The 17,952-nt window shown below is 35.1% G+C and overlaps 1 protein-coding gene across 6 annotated transcripts in view; it reads right to left on the bottom strand.

Moving 5' to 3' along the window:
* Positions 1-17,952, bottom strand: part of MDH1B (malate dehydrogenase 1B) — a 44,095-nt gene that overhangs the window by 9,799 nt on the left and 16,344 nt on the right. For 5 of the 6 annotated variants that reach the window (XM_074191524.1, XM_074191526.1, XM_074191527.1 and 2 more), the window contains 3 exons: positions 6,210-6,351; positions 4,867-5,030; positions 1,027-1,166 (listed from right to left, as the gene is read on the bottom strand). In XM_074191524.1, coding sequence (XP_074047625.1) covers positions 1,027-1,166; positions 4,867-5,030; positions 6,210-6,351 — 446 coding nt within the window. The remainder of the gene's footprint in view (positions 1-1,026; positions 1,167-4,866; positions 5,031-6,209; positions 6,352-17,952) is intronic. The other variant, XM_074191528.1, reaches the window with a different exon arrangement.

The raw sequence follows: 17,952 nt of genomic DNA, 5'->3' as shown, positions 1-17,952 counted from the left end.
CCTTCTTTGGTAGAAATTTAATGAAAAGATAGGTTAAAATCTTCACCATTGGGGTGGCTAGGTGGTGCAGTGGATAGAGCACTGGCCCTGAAATCAGGAGTACCTGGGTTCGAATCTGGTCTCAGACACTTAATAATTACCTAGCTGTGTGGCCTTGGGGCAAGCCACTTAACCCCATTTGCCTTGCAAACCCCACCCCCCAAAAAAATCTTGACCATTTCCTCCTACTGGGAATGTGGCTTGATCATGAGACTCGATCACCTCAAGGCATCTGGACAGAAGAAGCCATCTGGAACTCTCTCTACTTAGTTTTCTCCTTTATGAGCTGGGTTGCCCTAAACTGTAATGGAGGGGGTCAAGGACAGGGTGGTTCTTCCCCCTGGCAAAGGTGAATCCAGATTTATTCTCTAAACAGAAATTGGGTCTCAGAGTTCGGTGGTGTCCAAATGAACATGTTCCTTGAAGACTAGGAGCACTCTCATCAATCAGCTATGCTCTTCAGAGTCTGATCAATCTTTTCAGGAGTTGGGTTTTAGGAGAAATGAAAGGAAAAGGGTGTATCACAAATTAATGATTAATGTAATAGTATAATCTTACATGGTATGGAGAAGGGGAGGCTGCCAGAACTTCTGTGGAACTGAGAATGAGCACATAGGCAGAGGCAGATGCCACAGGGAAGAGAGCCAACATTGAGAATTAGGTTGTTTGGGCCAATCAGACAAGAATAAGGTTGGAATTGAAGCTCTCTTCCAATACTAAAGAATTGCGTTCTTCTTTGACTGAATTGTTCTAGAATTGTTTCAACTTCCTCTAAGGCTTATCTTGAAAGGGATGATCAACTTATAGCCTAGCCAACTGCACTGTCCCTTCTGAATCCATTAGCATGAGAAGTTTTCATACTTTGTAAAGGGATCATGGCCTTTGTTACAACATCAACACCTTGTCATCTGTCTCTATATCATCTGAGCTGGGATTTGTACGGAATCAATTCTGCCTCTCCCCAGTTACATTAGCAAAAAAAATTACCTGTTCAAGATCATGGATTATTGCACCCTTAACATCTTCAGCTAATTCAGTTTCAGTCAAATTCACACAAGGATACCATATTCCATTCTCACATGTTACTGGCATGGAAAACACCATTCCCTCAGGAATGCCAAATTCACCTGGAGTGTCCCCATAAGAGAAAGAATAATAAATACAATTAGTTGTTTCCTCTTCATGGCCCTATGAATATGAAAAATTATAAAACATCCCAAAATAAATGTTTTTGATTATGATTATGCTGAAATATCAGAATGTAATCTCACCAGTTTTTATATTTGTATTATATATATATATATATATATGTATATTTATGTATATATACCTGAATTATGAATGTGTAGATTTTGTGACAGTAGAAATTGTGGGGTATGAGACCTAATACCTAGATGGCACCATGACCATTTTCTTGAGACCAGAGTCTATGAGCTGGCAGTCTATGTTTCCCATGTCATCTCTCATAGAGTCCTGTTTGGTTGCATTCTCTGACCATGTTCTAACCTATAAGGGAGTTTTATCTTATCTGTGGACCAAATTATATGATTTGAAGGGAAAAACAGGGACTCTAGGAATAGTAATTTTCCAGGTATATATTGAATGTTTTTTAAAGCAATCATTATGACCTGACTGTGGCAGGTGATAGGAAAATCTGGCAACTACTGAGGAGCATTCAATATTCAATTGAGTTGACTCATTTTATGTAGAATATTCTTTTTGTTTGTCAAACAAGAAATTGTGGCTGGCTTCCCAGCAGTGTTGTGCAATAAAAAAAAAAAGTCCTGTTCAGTGAATGAGTTGGATCTTAAGCACTTCTCTTCTGCTGATAGTTGTACTTATGTATTTGGGCAGATGATTTTGCCTCTCATTCTCTAATATGAGGGTGGTAGGGTGGGTCAAAGTTGGACCAGATGCTTTACAATTTGGTTTTCAATTCTATCATTCTCTGAATCAAACTTGTTCTTTTCCATTAGAATAAATGGGAGGACTTCATTAAGGAGACATACATCTAAAAGAGGTAAAAAATGTTGGAATTTCCCATAATCCAAATGCTTCCAGAGGATAGTCTCCAACCTCTATGCTTTATTTACTCTTTAATTTGTCTGAGAAAAGGCCAAGCTGCCTTAAGTATCATCCTTGCCTACTGGTTGATACTTGGCATCCCTATAAGAGGATTTACAGCTAGACATAAAGCTTAAAATGGAATTCAACGATATATTCACACTCATTTGTAAATTACTAATATCAGATCCTTTCATAATAGCAGGTATTGATAGGAGAATTATGGAACATAGTCCCTAGGAATCTGAAATAGATGAGAGGGAACATCAGAATAGTGAAAATGAAAATTGAGGGGGTTGAACTTGGACCCTCTTCAACATTTTGCCTACTGGGGGTAGTTCCAGATTCTGAGTCCCATATTCAAATGGAAGTTTTGCAGAGAGGAAATTCCTAGGGGACCTATTAGCCACTCTCTTGTATTATTTGGGCTAACATTTCTTTTGACATGAATGAATGAGAAGAATAATTATAAAAATAAGATAGCACCAGCAGTATAGTATACTAGAAAGGGTACCAGGTGTGGACAAGGTCTGCTTCTGCTATCCATGTGACTTTGAGAGGTTATTTCATTTCTATAGGACCCAGCAACCTCATTGTCCTCAAAAGGTAAATCATAAATGCTCCAGGACAGAGTTGTAGTTAACCATTTTTCTGGGGCAAGTAATTGGCTGAGGGAAGTCTTGGGAACAAGACCTTAGGGAGATAACTCCTTGGGGCATCAAGCCCTATAGTAGGGAAAGGTTCCAGGATACCACTCGGTATTGGAGAGAGACCTTTTGACACCCTGAAGTTGCTGTTGAGAAATCACGACCAGGGGATTGAACAAGGTGGCCCAAGGATATCCTAGAGGTTAGGTGGACTAGAAAAAATCTTATATCCCTGGATCTAGTTATTTCTCTGCACTGTAAGTAGAGATGAGCAATGAAAACAGTTATGAAATATTTCAAACTAGTTTGTTTTTGGCCCCAGAAACTAGCACCTGAATAGCTCCTAAGAAGTTATAGGGTAAGATTCAGACTTGAGGGAAGAACTTATTAACAATTGTCATTTTTCAGTCACATCCAACTCTTTATGACCTTATTCAGGGTTTTCTTGGCAAAAAATATTAGAATTCTTTGTCATTTCCCTCTTCAGCATATTTTATAGATGGGGAAACTAAAGCAAAAAAAGGTTAAATGACTTGGCCAGGGTCACACTGCATGTAGGTTTCTGATTTGAACTCAGGAAGATGATTCTACCTGACTTGAGCCTCAGCCCTCCATTTACTAAGCTACTTAACTTACTAAACTTACTACTTAACTTACTTTACTAAACTACTTAACTTTTGAGTGCCTCAAAAAAGTAGAATAGCTTCCTTCAGAAGGTAGTGGTTTCCCGTTTACTCAAAATCCCCAAGGCAAAGCTGAATGAATCTATTGTTAGTTATGTTTAAGATGTTATCCTTATTTAGTTAAGGACTGATCCAAAGGTTTCTGAGGTCTAGTTTAATTGAGATTTTGTGATTCTCTCAAGTACCTTCAGTTCAAAATTCTATGAGTCTCTGGTCTATAAGAGCTTTAAATAAAATTAAGAATCCTAATCATTGACTTAGCACAACACTCTTTATTGAGCTAATGACCGAATTACATATGTAATTAAAACTTTAACCTGTATTTATGTCCCTAAAATAGGAATACAAGAATACTTTAAAAAAATAAATTCATAAGTATGCAACTATAGGGAATCCTCAACTTATAGTTGTGTTCTAAAATTACAAAGTCAGTAATTTATTATTAAGAAAGTTGTTTTCAGGGTGGCTAGGTGGTGGTGTAGTGGATAAAGCACCGGCCCTGGATTCAGGAGTACCTGGGTTCAAATCTGGTGTCAGACACTTAATAATTACCTAGCTGTGTGGCCTTGAGCAAGCCACTTAACCCTGTTTGCCTTACAAAAAAAAAACAACCCAACAACAAAAAGAGTTGTTTTCTTAGAGAGGTAGAGGGAGGATGGTTTTCACAGAAAACAAATTAATGAATAATCATTTATTTTTCTATCTAAGTAACATTTAAAGGGCTAAACCAGAGATATGAAACTCAGTGTGGCTCTGGTCCTTGCATGTGATCAGAACCAGTTTAAAAAAAATAAAAATAAAATTTTTGTGGTTCAGTTGTGTCCAGCTCTTCATGACACCATTTGGGGTTTTCATGGTAAAGATATATAGCAAAAGATTCCTCCTTTGGCTCATTTTAGATGAGAAAACTGAGGCAAACAGGGTCAAATGATTTGTTCAAGATCCCACAGCTAATATGTATCTGAAGTCAGATTTGAACTCAGAAAGAAGAATCTTACTGACTCCAGTGCTCTATTCATTTTACCACCTGGGGCCAAAAATAGAATTCGTGGTTTCCCAGGTTAATATGTGGCCCACTGATAGCCATTTGTATTTTAGTTTGATACTTACTGGACTAAACAACCTACATTTACATGGGAAGTCTAGGGAGAAAGGAAGATGGAGGCACTTAAGGGGGCTATTAGCCCTCCTCTAACACTTCAGTTCTCAGATCTTTCCAGACTGAATCCAGGAAAACCTATGAAATAGGAGGCCTTTTTATTCCTTCCTTCACCAAATTCTGGAATAGGAAAGTTAAACAAAGGAAAAGAAATCAGACCTGTTGGAGCTTTGTTCAAATGGAAGAGATAAGACCATAGACAATATGCTGACTGTACAAAGCACAGGAAAAAGTAAGAAAATTTTGTCATGTGATGTGTGAAAGAAAGATTCACCTTCACTTATTAATCCTAGAGATATAATTTCTCCTGGAGGAGAACTGTGATACCAGAACTTCAGTATGGTGGCTATACAGTGTGCAGATGAAATTCCCCTTTTGAAATATTCAGTCAAACTCCACAAGTTGAGGGCAGCCTCGAATTCTTTGGTAACCCACTCACTGAAAGAAGTCAAAGAGATAATTTTACTACAATTCAATGCTTAAAATAAAAAGAAGCAAAAAACAACAGGAAATGGAAAATTGAAACATAAACATAAGTATAATCACATACTAACTCTACCCTAAGAACTCTGTCACATAGTGCTAGCTTTATATCCTAGATGATTGAGCAGGTAAACTATAAGTTAAATAAGCACAAGAAATATGCCTTAATTTCTTTTATATTTCTTCTGGGACATTGTACATTGTTTTGCACAGAGTGCACAAATAATAAATGGTTGTTGAATGACTAATACTAAAGTGTTAAATAAGTCTATAGGTAGCATATGTTTCTATTTAAATAGTCTATTTTCCATGATACTATGGGAAAATATACACTATGGAATACATTTTGTCTACTGCTGCCAACTTTAATAATTCAAGAATGTATCTATTTGTCACTGGAGGAATTCTAGCCATTGATACAATTAACTCAATATTCTTTAAGAGCTGCTATGACCGAAAAATTCATGGCCGTCATCCACCTAGCCAACTATATAAAAAATAAAAAATTGTGTACATTCCAGGTCACAGTTTTATATCTATATCAGAAAACATTAAAGCATGCAGTGCACATTGGGTAATGGAAAGCAGCCCACAAAATTGATTCTGAGAGGTAACAGATGTCATTTATCATTGCCCAGAGCTCTGTGGTGTGGAGTTGGATACCAACTATCCTAAGACTAAAATAGAAGGACATACCATGGTATTTTTTAAAAAAAATGTATATGGCAAATACTTCTCCCAGGCCAAAGGGAATCACATGAATTGGGTTAAAATTCCAAACATTTTTGAGATATTTTTCTGGTTTCTCTTAATCCTAAAACAATTACATATGATTGAAAATATTTTTAGTGAGAAGTTGTAGGAAATCACACACACACACACATACACACACACAAACACAGACAACACATGAAAATAGTACAGAGTTAAATATAAAAGCTAAGTGGCCAAGATACATCATATGGATATATCTAATCTATTCACTTCATTTGATAACATGGTAAAAATCGAGAAGTTTAATTGTTCAATAACAGTTTTGCAGAATTCAAGATAGCTGAAAATTATTTTAAAGAATCTGATTTTATCATCTATTAATATGTAATTACTAGTATACAATTTTAAAAGATACCATACCCATCAAATATCAAGTTTAATAGGAAACGTGAAAAGTTTGGAGGTCCCCAAATAGCACTGTTATATCTGAAAACTTTTGCTTTCCTCAGGTCAATGTAGCGAGAACCAGTAATATTGCCCCAAATTATCACATCTTTGATGTCTAAAAGAAAAAGATTCAATTAACAAATATAACAATGCATGTAAAAATGGAAATTTCATCACCTGAGAGCTCCTTAATTGGGATCTTAACCTAAGGAAATTGCTTTAAATAAATGAAAGGATCTCATTCATCTTTTATTTCTTTGTGCTGACCTTTAAAAATGTTTTATGAATAAATTTTGTTTTTATTTCACAATTATTTATAGAAACATAATCCATCCTCTATAATTCCAACTCTTATCATAAAAGGTTATAATTAAAGTTAAATGTTAAGCAAAATCAATTACTTCATACAGCAATGTATGTACCCTGTACCCTAAAGGTCTTCTTTCTCCTTGCTGAGAAGATGTAGATATTTCATTATCTGTATTTTCATTATTTTTTTCCTGTGTTCAGCTTCATTTTTGACTGTTCTATTTACTTTGTTTTATCTCTGCATCAGTTAAACAAACCTCATGTTTCTGTGAATTCCTCATAGTCATTATTTCTTATGTAACATTCTGTTACATTTACATTCCAAAGTTTTCATTGGCATTCAGATCATATTAGATACCTCAGACACCATAAAGTTCAATCTCCTTATTTTAAAGATAAAAAACTGAGGCATTCCCTCATTTAATGAATATCTCATTTCTCTCTCCTCTTGTTACCATCAAAAGCACTTCCATTAATGTTTTGGTAAAATTGGAACTTTTTTTGTCTTTGACTTCTTTGTAATATAAATACTGAGGAATAGGTTTGCTGGGTCAAATGGCAAGAGTATAGCAGGTTTTGTATAACTTCAAATTGGTATTCAAAATGAGACCAATTCAAAGCTTTAGCAAGTCCCAAATTGTTGCCAATGTAAATGTGTGCCCGTCTTCCCTAGCAACAGAGGCACAATAGTCTGTTTAACATGAACTTTCCACATTTTCTCTAATATTTGCCATTTGTTAGGGATTGAAACCTCAAACTTATTTTAATTACATTTGTGTCTATTAGTAATTTGGAACAAGGGGACAGCTAGGTGATGCAGTGGATAGAGCACTGGCCCTGGAGTCAGGAGTACCTGAGTTCAAATCCAGCCTCAGACACTTAATAATTACCTAGCTGTGTGGCCTTCGGCAAGCCACTTAACCCCACTACCTTGCAAAAAACTAATAAACAAACAAACAAACAAACAAATGAATGAAAAGTAATTTGGAGCAAGTCTTCATATGTTTCCATGTTATAACCTAATTTTTTTTTAAATAGTCACTTATCTATTGAGATCGGCTGTAGGTCTTTATTTGCATCAGTTCCCTTCTATCTTAGATATAATAGTTTTATCAATGATATTTGAACAAAACTTTTTCTTCACTGTAAACTAATGATTTTCTGTTTAAAAATCTTTTTCATTTTATATTTTCAAAATTGTCTAAATTCCGGCTTTTGTGATGTTTTCTACCCCATGATCATTTGGGTTAACAATTCTTCCTAGTTAGAATGGAGAAAGATAAACATTTCCTACAAAACTATCAGCTCAAGAGGGTTCATAGCTGATGAAAATCTAATATATTTGACCAGGAACTAGAACATTTATACAATTCCCAGGTAGAAAGGAGATTCAATGTGCAGACTCTAAGTAGCTCTAATTTTGAACTACTGGTATTAACTGCTGGATCAGGTAAATAGACTGTGAAGGGAAATTGAATGGACAAAGACTGGTAGGGTTGTCAAGAGGCCCTAACTTCTGAAACAGGCATAGCCTTAAGGAAAGAGGAATGGTGTTGGTAGGAAAACTCCCACAAACAGAAAGATTGGACCCTAAAATGTTCATATATCATCTTGGGGAATTTCCTTTTTTTTGACTTGCTTTGCAAGAATCATATTGTTTCCTTCTGGGGAAACAAGTCATATCCTAAGGAAATGTAAACCAAGAGGGCAAACTCCTTCCACTTTCAATCTATGAGAAGTAACTGATAATATCTAATCTCTAGACTACTGTGCTCATGATGTATCACTTCATAGGAGATTCATTTCAAATCTTTTAGTCACATGATGATCTCAGTCACACTGAATCAAACCAATATTCCTTTGAAGAAAAAATAAAGAAAAGAAAAAGAGCCATCTCAAATACAATGCAAAGAACTTCTGGCCAAGATGGCAGAGAGAAGACAGGTACTGTGATAAGTGCTTCTCTTTCCCCTCAAAAATAACATGAGAGAAACCTCTTAACAGAAATTCAATCAACAAAACCCAGAAAAAAAAGCTAGTTGCAAAACACCTACCAAGAAGGTCTGTCTCAGGGGACAGTGGTTGAACCAGAAGATGAGAGTGGAGGATCAGGGTGGGGATAGCAGCTAGGGGAAGCCAGAGGGCAAGCCTCAGCCATAGAGACTTTGGTGAGTGGTGAGTGTGAGATCCAAATTTAGCTGCAGAGTCTTTGGCCAGGGGGAGAGGAGCTACAGGAGGGTGAGTGCCAGCACAGAGTCTCAGAGCACACATGAACAACAACCAGCTGGGTTGCAGACCTGAGCTCCATACTTTCAGCAGAGCCCTTTTCCCAGAACAAACAATAAACAATCCTCCCACCCCCTCAGGGCAATAGAGTTCACTCAGTAGAAAGGGATTAACAAATGTTCAGGGTCAACTCAGACTCTGCTGCTGAGGACCTCAAACACTCCAGAGAAAGCAACCATGCCCCTTACTGGCTTGCCCTTGGAATTACTAAACCAAGTAAACAGAGCCTCTAGGATCTTCAAAAGCAAACCTCTGAGAGCCAGCTCCCCCCTCCAATACAAGATCCTAGAAAGATGAAAAAAGGTCATAGAAAAGGGGGCCATGGAGAAATACTTAGAAGAGACAGATTCTAACCCATAGAGATTTAGCATTGCTGAGGAGAATATGAATTGGTCTCCAGCCCAGAAAGACTTCCTTGAAGAAACCATGAAGGATTTTAAAAATCAATTGGAAAAATTGGGAAAAGAATATCAAGAGAAAATTAACACGTTGCAAAAGAAAATTAATATCTCGCAACAAGAAAACAAATCCTTGGAAAATACAAATTGGACAAATACAAAATGAGAATAACTCTCTCAGATTTTCAATTGGGCAAATGCAAAAAAAAAAAAACCCCAAAAAACCCCTACACTTGGGCAAATAGAAAAATCCTTCAAAAATAGAATTGACCAACTGGAGAAGGAGTTGCAAAAGATAAATGAAGAAAAAAAAATCTTCTTTTCTAAAAAAAAATGGAATCAGTGGAAAGTAATGACTTCATGAGACAAAAAAATTGTCTTAAATAAAATCAAAAGATGGAAAAAATAGAAAAAAATGCAAAATATCTCATCAGTAAAACCACTGCCCTCAAGAACTGATCAAGACAGGAGAACCTAAGAATTATCGGCCTTCCTGAAAACATTGAAGAGAAAAAAAGCCTGGACTTAATATTATAGGAGTTAATGATGGAAAATTGCCCTGATACCATGGAACCAGAGGGCAAAATAGTTATTTAAAAAAGTACATCTATCCCCTCCAAAAAGAGATCCTAAAATGAAAAAAACTAAAGAATGTTGTGACCAAATTCCAGAACTACCAGATAAAAGAAAAAAATCCTGCAAGCAGCCAGAAAGAAAAGAATTAAATACCAAGGAGCCACAGTAAGGATTACACAGGACCTGACCACAGTTGACATTAAGGGAATGAAGGGTTTGGAATGAGATATTCCGAAGGGCAAGGGAGCTTGGAATGCAGGCAAGAATCCACTAACTGGCAAAGCTGAGCCTTCTCTTCCAGGGAAAAAGATACACATTTAATGAAATGGGAGACTTCCAAGATTTCATGATGAAAAGACCAGAGCTAAATAGATAATTTGGACATCAAACAGGAGGCTCAAGAGACCCATGAAAAGGTAAAAACAAAACAAAACTGCTATCCAATAAGATGAAACTGGCTATATACAGACTTGGGAGAAAGAGTTTCATAACTCTTGAGAATTGAAACTCTATATCCAGAAGTGATGGATACTCATAACTTTTCTGTGATTCTGATAGAATGATTTAAAAACAATACCTCCTTAAAAAGGGGGGGGCAGTAAGGAGAAGGGAGGTTGGAGGGAGACTGAATGGGGTAAATCTCATTACATCAAGGGGTACAAAAGACCTATTGTAATAGAGGAGTAGAAGGGAGGAGGTGAAAACCACCTGAAGCTTCATCTCATCAGACTTGGCGAAATGTTAACTTAGACACACTTAGTTAAGAAACTTATCTTACCTTTCAAGCATTAAAAGGGGAAAAAGAGAGGGGGACAGGGAGGGGGAGGAAAAATGGAAACTAACAGAAGGAAGGGGAAAAGGGAAAGGGGAAAGAAAGGGGAGGGGGGTTGATATAAGAAGATAAACACACTGAAGGATTGGTATTCAGAAACACAACACTGGAACATGGATAAAGGGAAGAAAGGGGAAAAATACAAAGAGAAGGAAGATGGCATGGAGGGCAATACAAAGTTGGTAATTATAACTTTGAATGTGAATGGAATGAACTCTCCCTTAAAATGTAAGCAGATAGCAGAATAGATTAAAAACCAGAATCCTACAATATGCTGCTTACAAGATACTCATTTGAAGCAGAGAGATACATATAGAGTAAAGGTAAAAGGTTGGAGCAAAAATATTTTGCTTCAGCTGAAGTTAAAAAAGTAGGGGTAGCAATCCTTGTCTGAGACAAAGCAGCTGAAAAAATAGAGCATTAAAAGAGATAAGGAAGGAAACTATATCCTCCTAAAAGGTACCATAGACAATAAAGTAATTTCAATACTAAATATGTATGCACCCAATGGGACATCATCCAAATTCTTAGAGGAGAAGTTGAAAGAGCTACAGGAAGACAAAGACAGCAAAGCTTTACTAGTGGGAGACCTCAACCTTATACTCTCAGATTTAGACAAATTGAATCATAAAATAAACAAGAAGGAAGTTAAGGAGGTAAATAGATTGCTAGAAAACCTAGATATGATAGACTTATGGAGGAAATTGAATGAAGTTAGAAAGGAATATACCTTTTTCTCTGCAGTACATGGCACTTACACAAAAATTGACCATGTAACAGGGTATTAAAAACCTAATGATCAGAAAGGCAGAAATAGTGAATATATCTTTCTTAGATCATAGTGCAATAAAAATCATATGCAATACTGGGCCAGGGAGATACAGACCCAGAACTAATTGAAAACTAAATAACCTCATTTTAAAGAATGAGTGGATTAAGCAACAAATTATAGAAAGAATTAATTATTTCATCCTAGATAATGACAATAATGAAACAACATACCAAAACCTATGGGATACACTCAAGGTGGCTCTCAGGGGATCTATTAGAGAAAGAAAAAATCAATGTATGAAATATGCAACTAAAAAAATTAGAGAAAGAACAAATTAAAAATCCCCAATTAAATACCAAATTAAAAATTCTAAAAATTAAAGGAGAAATTAATAAAATTGAAAGCAAGAAAACTATTGAACTAATAAATAAAACCAAGACTTGGTTTTATGAAAAAATCCAATAAAATTGATAAACCTTTGGTCAATTTGATTAAAAAAAACAAAGAAGAAAACCAAATTGCTAGTATCATTAATGAAAAAGGTGAATTCACCACCAATGAGGAGGAAATTAAAGTAATAATTTGTAATTATTTTGCCCAACTATATGCCAATAAATTTGATAATCTAAGTGAAATCGATGAATATTTACAAAAATATAAGTTGCCCAGATTAAATGAAGAGGAAATCCAAAATCTAAATAGCCCTATCTGAGAAAAAGAAATTCAACAAGCTATTATTGAACTCCCTAAGAAAAAAATCTCCAGGGCCAGATGGATTCACAAGTGAATTCTATCAAACATTTAAGGGACAGTTGATTCCAATTCTATATAAACTCTTTGGGAAAATAGACGAAGACAGAACTCTGCCTAACTCTTTCTATGACACCAATATGGTGTTGATACCTAAACCAGGAAGAGTTAAAACAGAGAAAGAAAATTACAGACCTATCTCCCTGATGAATATAGTTGCAAAAGTCTTTAAAAAAAAATCTTAGCAAAACGATTACAACAAATTATCACTAGGGCAATACATTATGATCAAGTAGGATTTATTCCAGGAATGCAGGGTTGGTTCAATTATTAGGAAAACTGTTAGTATAATTAATTATATCAATAAGATACCTGTCAGAAATCATATGATCATATCAATAGATGCTGAAAAAGCTTTTGACAAAATACAGCACCCATTCTTATAAAAACACTAGAGAGTGTAGGAATAAATGGTTTGTTCCTTAGAATAATAATCAGAATCTATCTGAAACCATCAACAAACAGTATATGCAATGGTGATAGGCTTGAGGCATTCCCAATAAGATCAGGGGTGAAACAAGGATGTCCATTATCACCACTACTATTCAATATCATATTAGCAATGTTAGCCTCAGCAATAAGAGAAGAAAAAGAAATTGAAGAAATTAGAATAAGGAAGGAGAGAAAACTCACTCTTTGCAGATGACATGATGGTATACCTAGAGAATCCCAAGAAATCATCCAAAAAACTACTGGAAACAATTAGCAATTTTAGCAAAGTTGCAAGATATAAAATAAACCCTCATAAATCCTCAAGGTTTTATATATGAATAGCAAGATACAGCGAGAAGAACTAGAAAGAGAAATCCCATTCAAAGTAACCTCAGACAATATAAAATACCTGGGAATCTATTCGCCAGGACAGACTCAGAAACTTTTTGAAAATAATTATTAAACACTTCTCACACAAATTAAATCAGATTTAAATAATTGGGCAAATATCAACTGCTCATGGATAAGTAGAGCTAATAGAATAAAAATGACAATTCTATGAAAACTAAACTACCTGTTTAGTGCCCTACCAACAAAAATTCCAAAAAAATTACTTTAATGAGTTAGAAAAAGTTTTAAGTAAATTCATATGGAGAAATAAAAAGTCAAGAATTTACAGGGATATAATGAAAAAAAGTACAAAAGCAGGGGGCTTAGCCCTACCCAATCTAAAATTATATTATAAAGCATCAGTCATCAAAACTGTCTAGTATTGGCTAAGAAATAGAGTGGTGGACCAGTGGAATAGACTAGGTGCAAGGCAGGAAATGATTATAGTAATCCAAAGAGTCCAGCTATTGGGATAAATCTCTCTCTTTGATAAAAACTGCTGGGAAAATTGGAAGGTAGTATGGAAGCAACTTAGATTAGACCAACACCTCACATCCTATACCAAGATAAGATCCAAATGGATACAGGATTTAGACATAAAAAACAATACTATAAGCAAATTAGAAGATCAAGGATTATTTTATCTGTCAGATCTATGGAAAGGGAAGCAGTTTGTAACTAATGAAGAGATGGAGAACATCACTAAAAACAAACTAGATGATTTTGATTACATTAAATTAAAAAGCTTTTGCACAGATAAAACCACTGTAACCAAGATTAAAAGAAATGTAGTAAACTGGGAAACAATATTTACAACTAATGCTTCAGAAAAAGGACTCATTCCTAAAATATACAGAGAACTGTCATATTTTTTTTTAAAAAGCCATTCCCTAATTGACAAATGGTCAAAGGATATGCAAAGGCAATTTACAGATGAGGAGATCAAAGCAATTCATAGTCATATGAAAAATTGCTCTAAATCATTACTTATTATAGAAATGCAAATTAAAACTTCTTTGAGGTACCACTTCACACCTCTCAGACTGGCCAATATGACCAGAAAAGATGATGATCAATGTTAGAAGGGATACAGGAAATCTGGGACACTAATACATTGTTGATGGAACTATGAACTCATCCAACCTTTCTGGAGAGAAATTTGGAATTATGCCCAAAGGGCAACAAAAATGTGCATACCCTTTGATACAGCAATACCACTACTGGGTCTATACCCTGAAGAGATGATGAAAAGGGGTAAAAACATCACTTGTACAAAAATATTTATAGAAGCCCTGTTTGTGGTGGCAAAGAATTGGAAATTAAGTAAATGTCCTTCAATTGGGGAATGGCTTAACAAACTGTGATATATATATATATATATATATATATATATATATATATATATATATACATATACATATATATGTATATATGTATATGTCATGGAATACTATTACTCTATTAGAAACCAGGAGGGATGGGAATTCAGGGAAGCCTAGAGGGATTTTCATGAACTGATGCTGAACTAGATGAGCAGAACCAGAACAATATTGTACACCCTAATAGCAACATGGGGGTGATGATCAACCTTGATAGACTTGCTCATTTCATCAGTGCAACAACCAAGGACAATTTTGGGCTATCTGCAATGGAGAATACCATCTGTATCCAGAGAAAGAATTTTGAATAAAGACCAAAGACTATTACCTTCAAATTAGGAAAAAACTTGTTATCTTATTATGTAATTTTACTATCTCATACTTTATTATTCTTCTTTAAGGATTTGATTTCTCTGTCATAACATTCAACTGAGATCAATGTATAGCATGGAACCAATGTAAAGACTAACAGAATGCCTTCTGTGTGTGGGGGAAACAAGAATGGGGGAAAAATGCAATACAAAATAAGTAAAATATTTCAATAAAATAAAATACAAGGTATGAGAATTACATTGAAGTGTAATTCTCTTCCTAGCTCCCATTCCCTGTCAACTTCCCCTAACAGTAGACTTCCATCATCATCATCATCATCATCATCATCATCATGCCCCCTCCAATCTTCAAATTCTCCTTTATGTCCAGATTTCTTCCTTATGCTTATAAACACACTCAAGTCTCTTCTTCCTTGAAAAATAGTATCAACAAAAACAAAAACAAAAAAACAACACTCACTAACCCCATTATTTCTCAAGTTGTCATCATAGATGTCTCCTTCCTTTTGTGGCCTATCTCCCAAGGGGAAAGTCTTATTTCTTTGCCTTCATTTCTCCTCTTGGTAACTTTTAAACTTGGCAATGTAGCAGCTAAGTTCATTACTCAACTGAAACTGTTCAAGGCACTAACTATATCTCAATCGCCAGATTTAATGACCTTTTCTCACTCCTCATCCTTCTTGAAATCTCTGCAGCATCCAAACTTACTGATTCCTCCTCTTGATCAAATACATTAATGACTCTACTCTCTCTTGGTTCTCTTCCTATACATCTGACCATTTGTTTTCAGTCTTTTCCCCCTGGATTATCATTTTTGTGCCCCATTATTGTAAGTGAACCGCTGACTATAGTTTTGGAATCTCTTCTTTCTCAGTATCCTCCTTAGATTTAAACAATATTTATATAGGGATGACCAACTGATCTATAATCCAGTCCAGGGTTCTGGTACCACATCCCCAATTGCTTATAGACCATTCAAATTGGATATTCCATAGACACTTCAAACTCAACATATCTAAAGCACAGCTCATCATCTTTCACCCTAAATTCACCCATTTTCTGGATGTTCTTTTTCTGTTGAGAGTGCCACTGTCCTTCCACTTTCCTAGGTTTACAATCTCAGTCATCCTTGACTGCTCTTTATCTTTTTTCACCCCACATATCAATAGCTTGGTCCTATCAACTCTGTGCCCACAATCTTCTCACATCCTTCCAATTATCTCTACTTACACAGCCATCAACCTGGTTTATGTTTGCACAAATTCTCTCCTGAACTTTTCTATAACCTGTTAATCGGTCTCCTTGTCTTAAATTTCTCACAACTTCAATCCAACCTCCACAAAGCCATCAAAGTGACTTTTTTAAAGTACAACTCTGATTGTGCAGCTCTGAGTCTCAGTAAACTCCACTGGCTCCCTATTTCTTCTAGAATCAATACAAGATCTTCTGTTTGGGCTCTAAAGTCCATTATAACTTGGCTCTGGTCCTTCTTCCCAATTTCATTATATGTTATTCTTCACCCATTCAATGGGGCTTTCTTAGAGGGTGGTCCTGACATATAATACGCCTTCTCTTGTTTATAAAATGTTTACTTAGCAGAGTACCCAGCACATGACATTATATAAATTATGTATTAGCTATTTATTATTATTATTATTATTATTAGATGTATCTTTTTCCTGCAATAGATTTTTGAGTAAAATGGAGGCAAGAGTTGTTTAGTCTTTGTCTTTGTATACTCAGGCACATAGTAGGTTCAAATTAATAATTTGATAACTAATAATCAGATATGTTTGTAAAGTTTGTTTATAAGGTTTATGTAGTAATGAATGCAGTTTTTGTGTCATTTGTTAAGGGTTGCAGAGTCCATTGGTTGCCTGAAATAATGCTTTATATTCTCGAATGTCCACTGATCCTTTCCCCAAGGACCTGGCTTGCTCAGATTCCATCTACTGTTGGATGTTGGAGGTTAACTAAGCTAGGTAGAAAGTGAAACCTTCCTATAGCTTCTGAATCCAAAGTCAGCATTTTTTAAACTGAACCTTGTTGCTACTTGCAAAATGCCTGTTTTCCAACCCACTCATGTATCCACTTAACTTTCACACTTGCCATTTCACTAACTAGTAAGGATGATGACTGAAAAGAGCAAAAATCCATTTCAGCATCTATCAAACACCATAAACTATCATTTTATTTATTAAGTACCTAGTATGTGAAAGGCTCCAAGTTAGCTGCTCCTTGCCTAACCAACATAACATGAATTTTCTCCATTCCTTTACAAATTCCATATAGCATTTATTGAGTATTATACTTAATCAAATTTGGTTTTATATTATAGTTATATGTGCATATATATCATTTCTCTGAGCTCCCTGAGAAAAATGGTCATTTATTTTTGTATCAGCTCCAGCATCTACAACAGTGCTTTGCTCATGGGAGATGCCTAGTAAATGTTGAATTGAATTTAATTGGATATACACAAACTGGGGAACTTAGGGACTTAAGGAAATTAGGTTCAAAATCTTTAAAAAAATAAAGGGCACATAAATCACACATACTGGGTCTATGCAGATCTTGTGATATGGTACACAATCTTAAAACATATGAAAGTATGAAATTATTTAAAAATCTAAATATCAACCTAACAATGCATTATAATTTTAAAAATTTTGATGCATGATTTAAGAAAATTTAATTCAATTCAGTTTAATGTTGTGCATCAGGTAATGTTGGACTTGAATTAGGAAGAATTATATTCAAATCCCATCTTTGACAGTAGTTATGTGAAGCATGAGCAAATTACTTTATATATTGAGGTCTCAGATATTTTGTAAAATAAAGACAATAATATTTTAATACTAATTTCCTAAGGTTGTTCTATGATTTGAATGTGATGTGATATAATGTCCTTTGAAATAGTAATGAACTATATATATATATATATATATATATATATATATAAACAGTCAATAATAATAATTATTATTATTATTGCTAATCAGTGAATATTGATTTAACAGCTTGGCAAAATGGAGGCAGCACTGCATTTGGGAATTCCATAAATGCCCCTTGACCTGTATAGCCTCATGTAAGTCACTTAAACTCAAGTGTTTTCACCCAGGACTCCTTCTGGCCATGAGTCTATTAACTGTCAATTTATTAGCTGGGAGTACTATGCCAATGCTGGAAAGATGGGCAAA

This window comes from Macrotis lagotis, chromosome 6, assembly GCF_037893015.1.
Source record: "Macrotis lagotis isolate mMagLag1 chromosome 6, bilby.v1.9.chrom.fasta, whole genome shotgun sequence".
Taxonomy (NCBI): Eukaryota; Metazoa; Chordata; class Mammalia; order Peramelemorphia; family Peramelidae; genus Macrotis; species Macrotis lagotis.
Note: the sequence above shows the minus strand (reverse complement) of the source record. Positions and strands in the feature narration are given on the sequence as shown.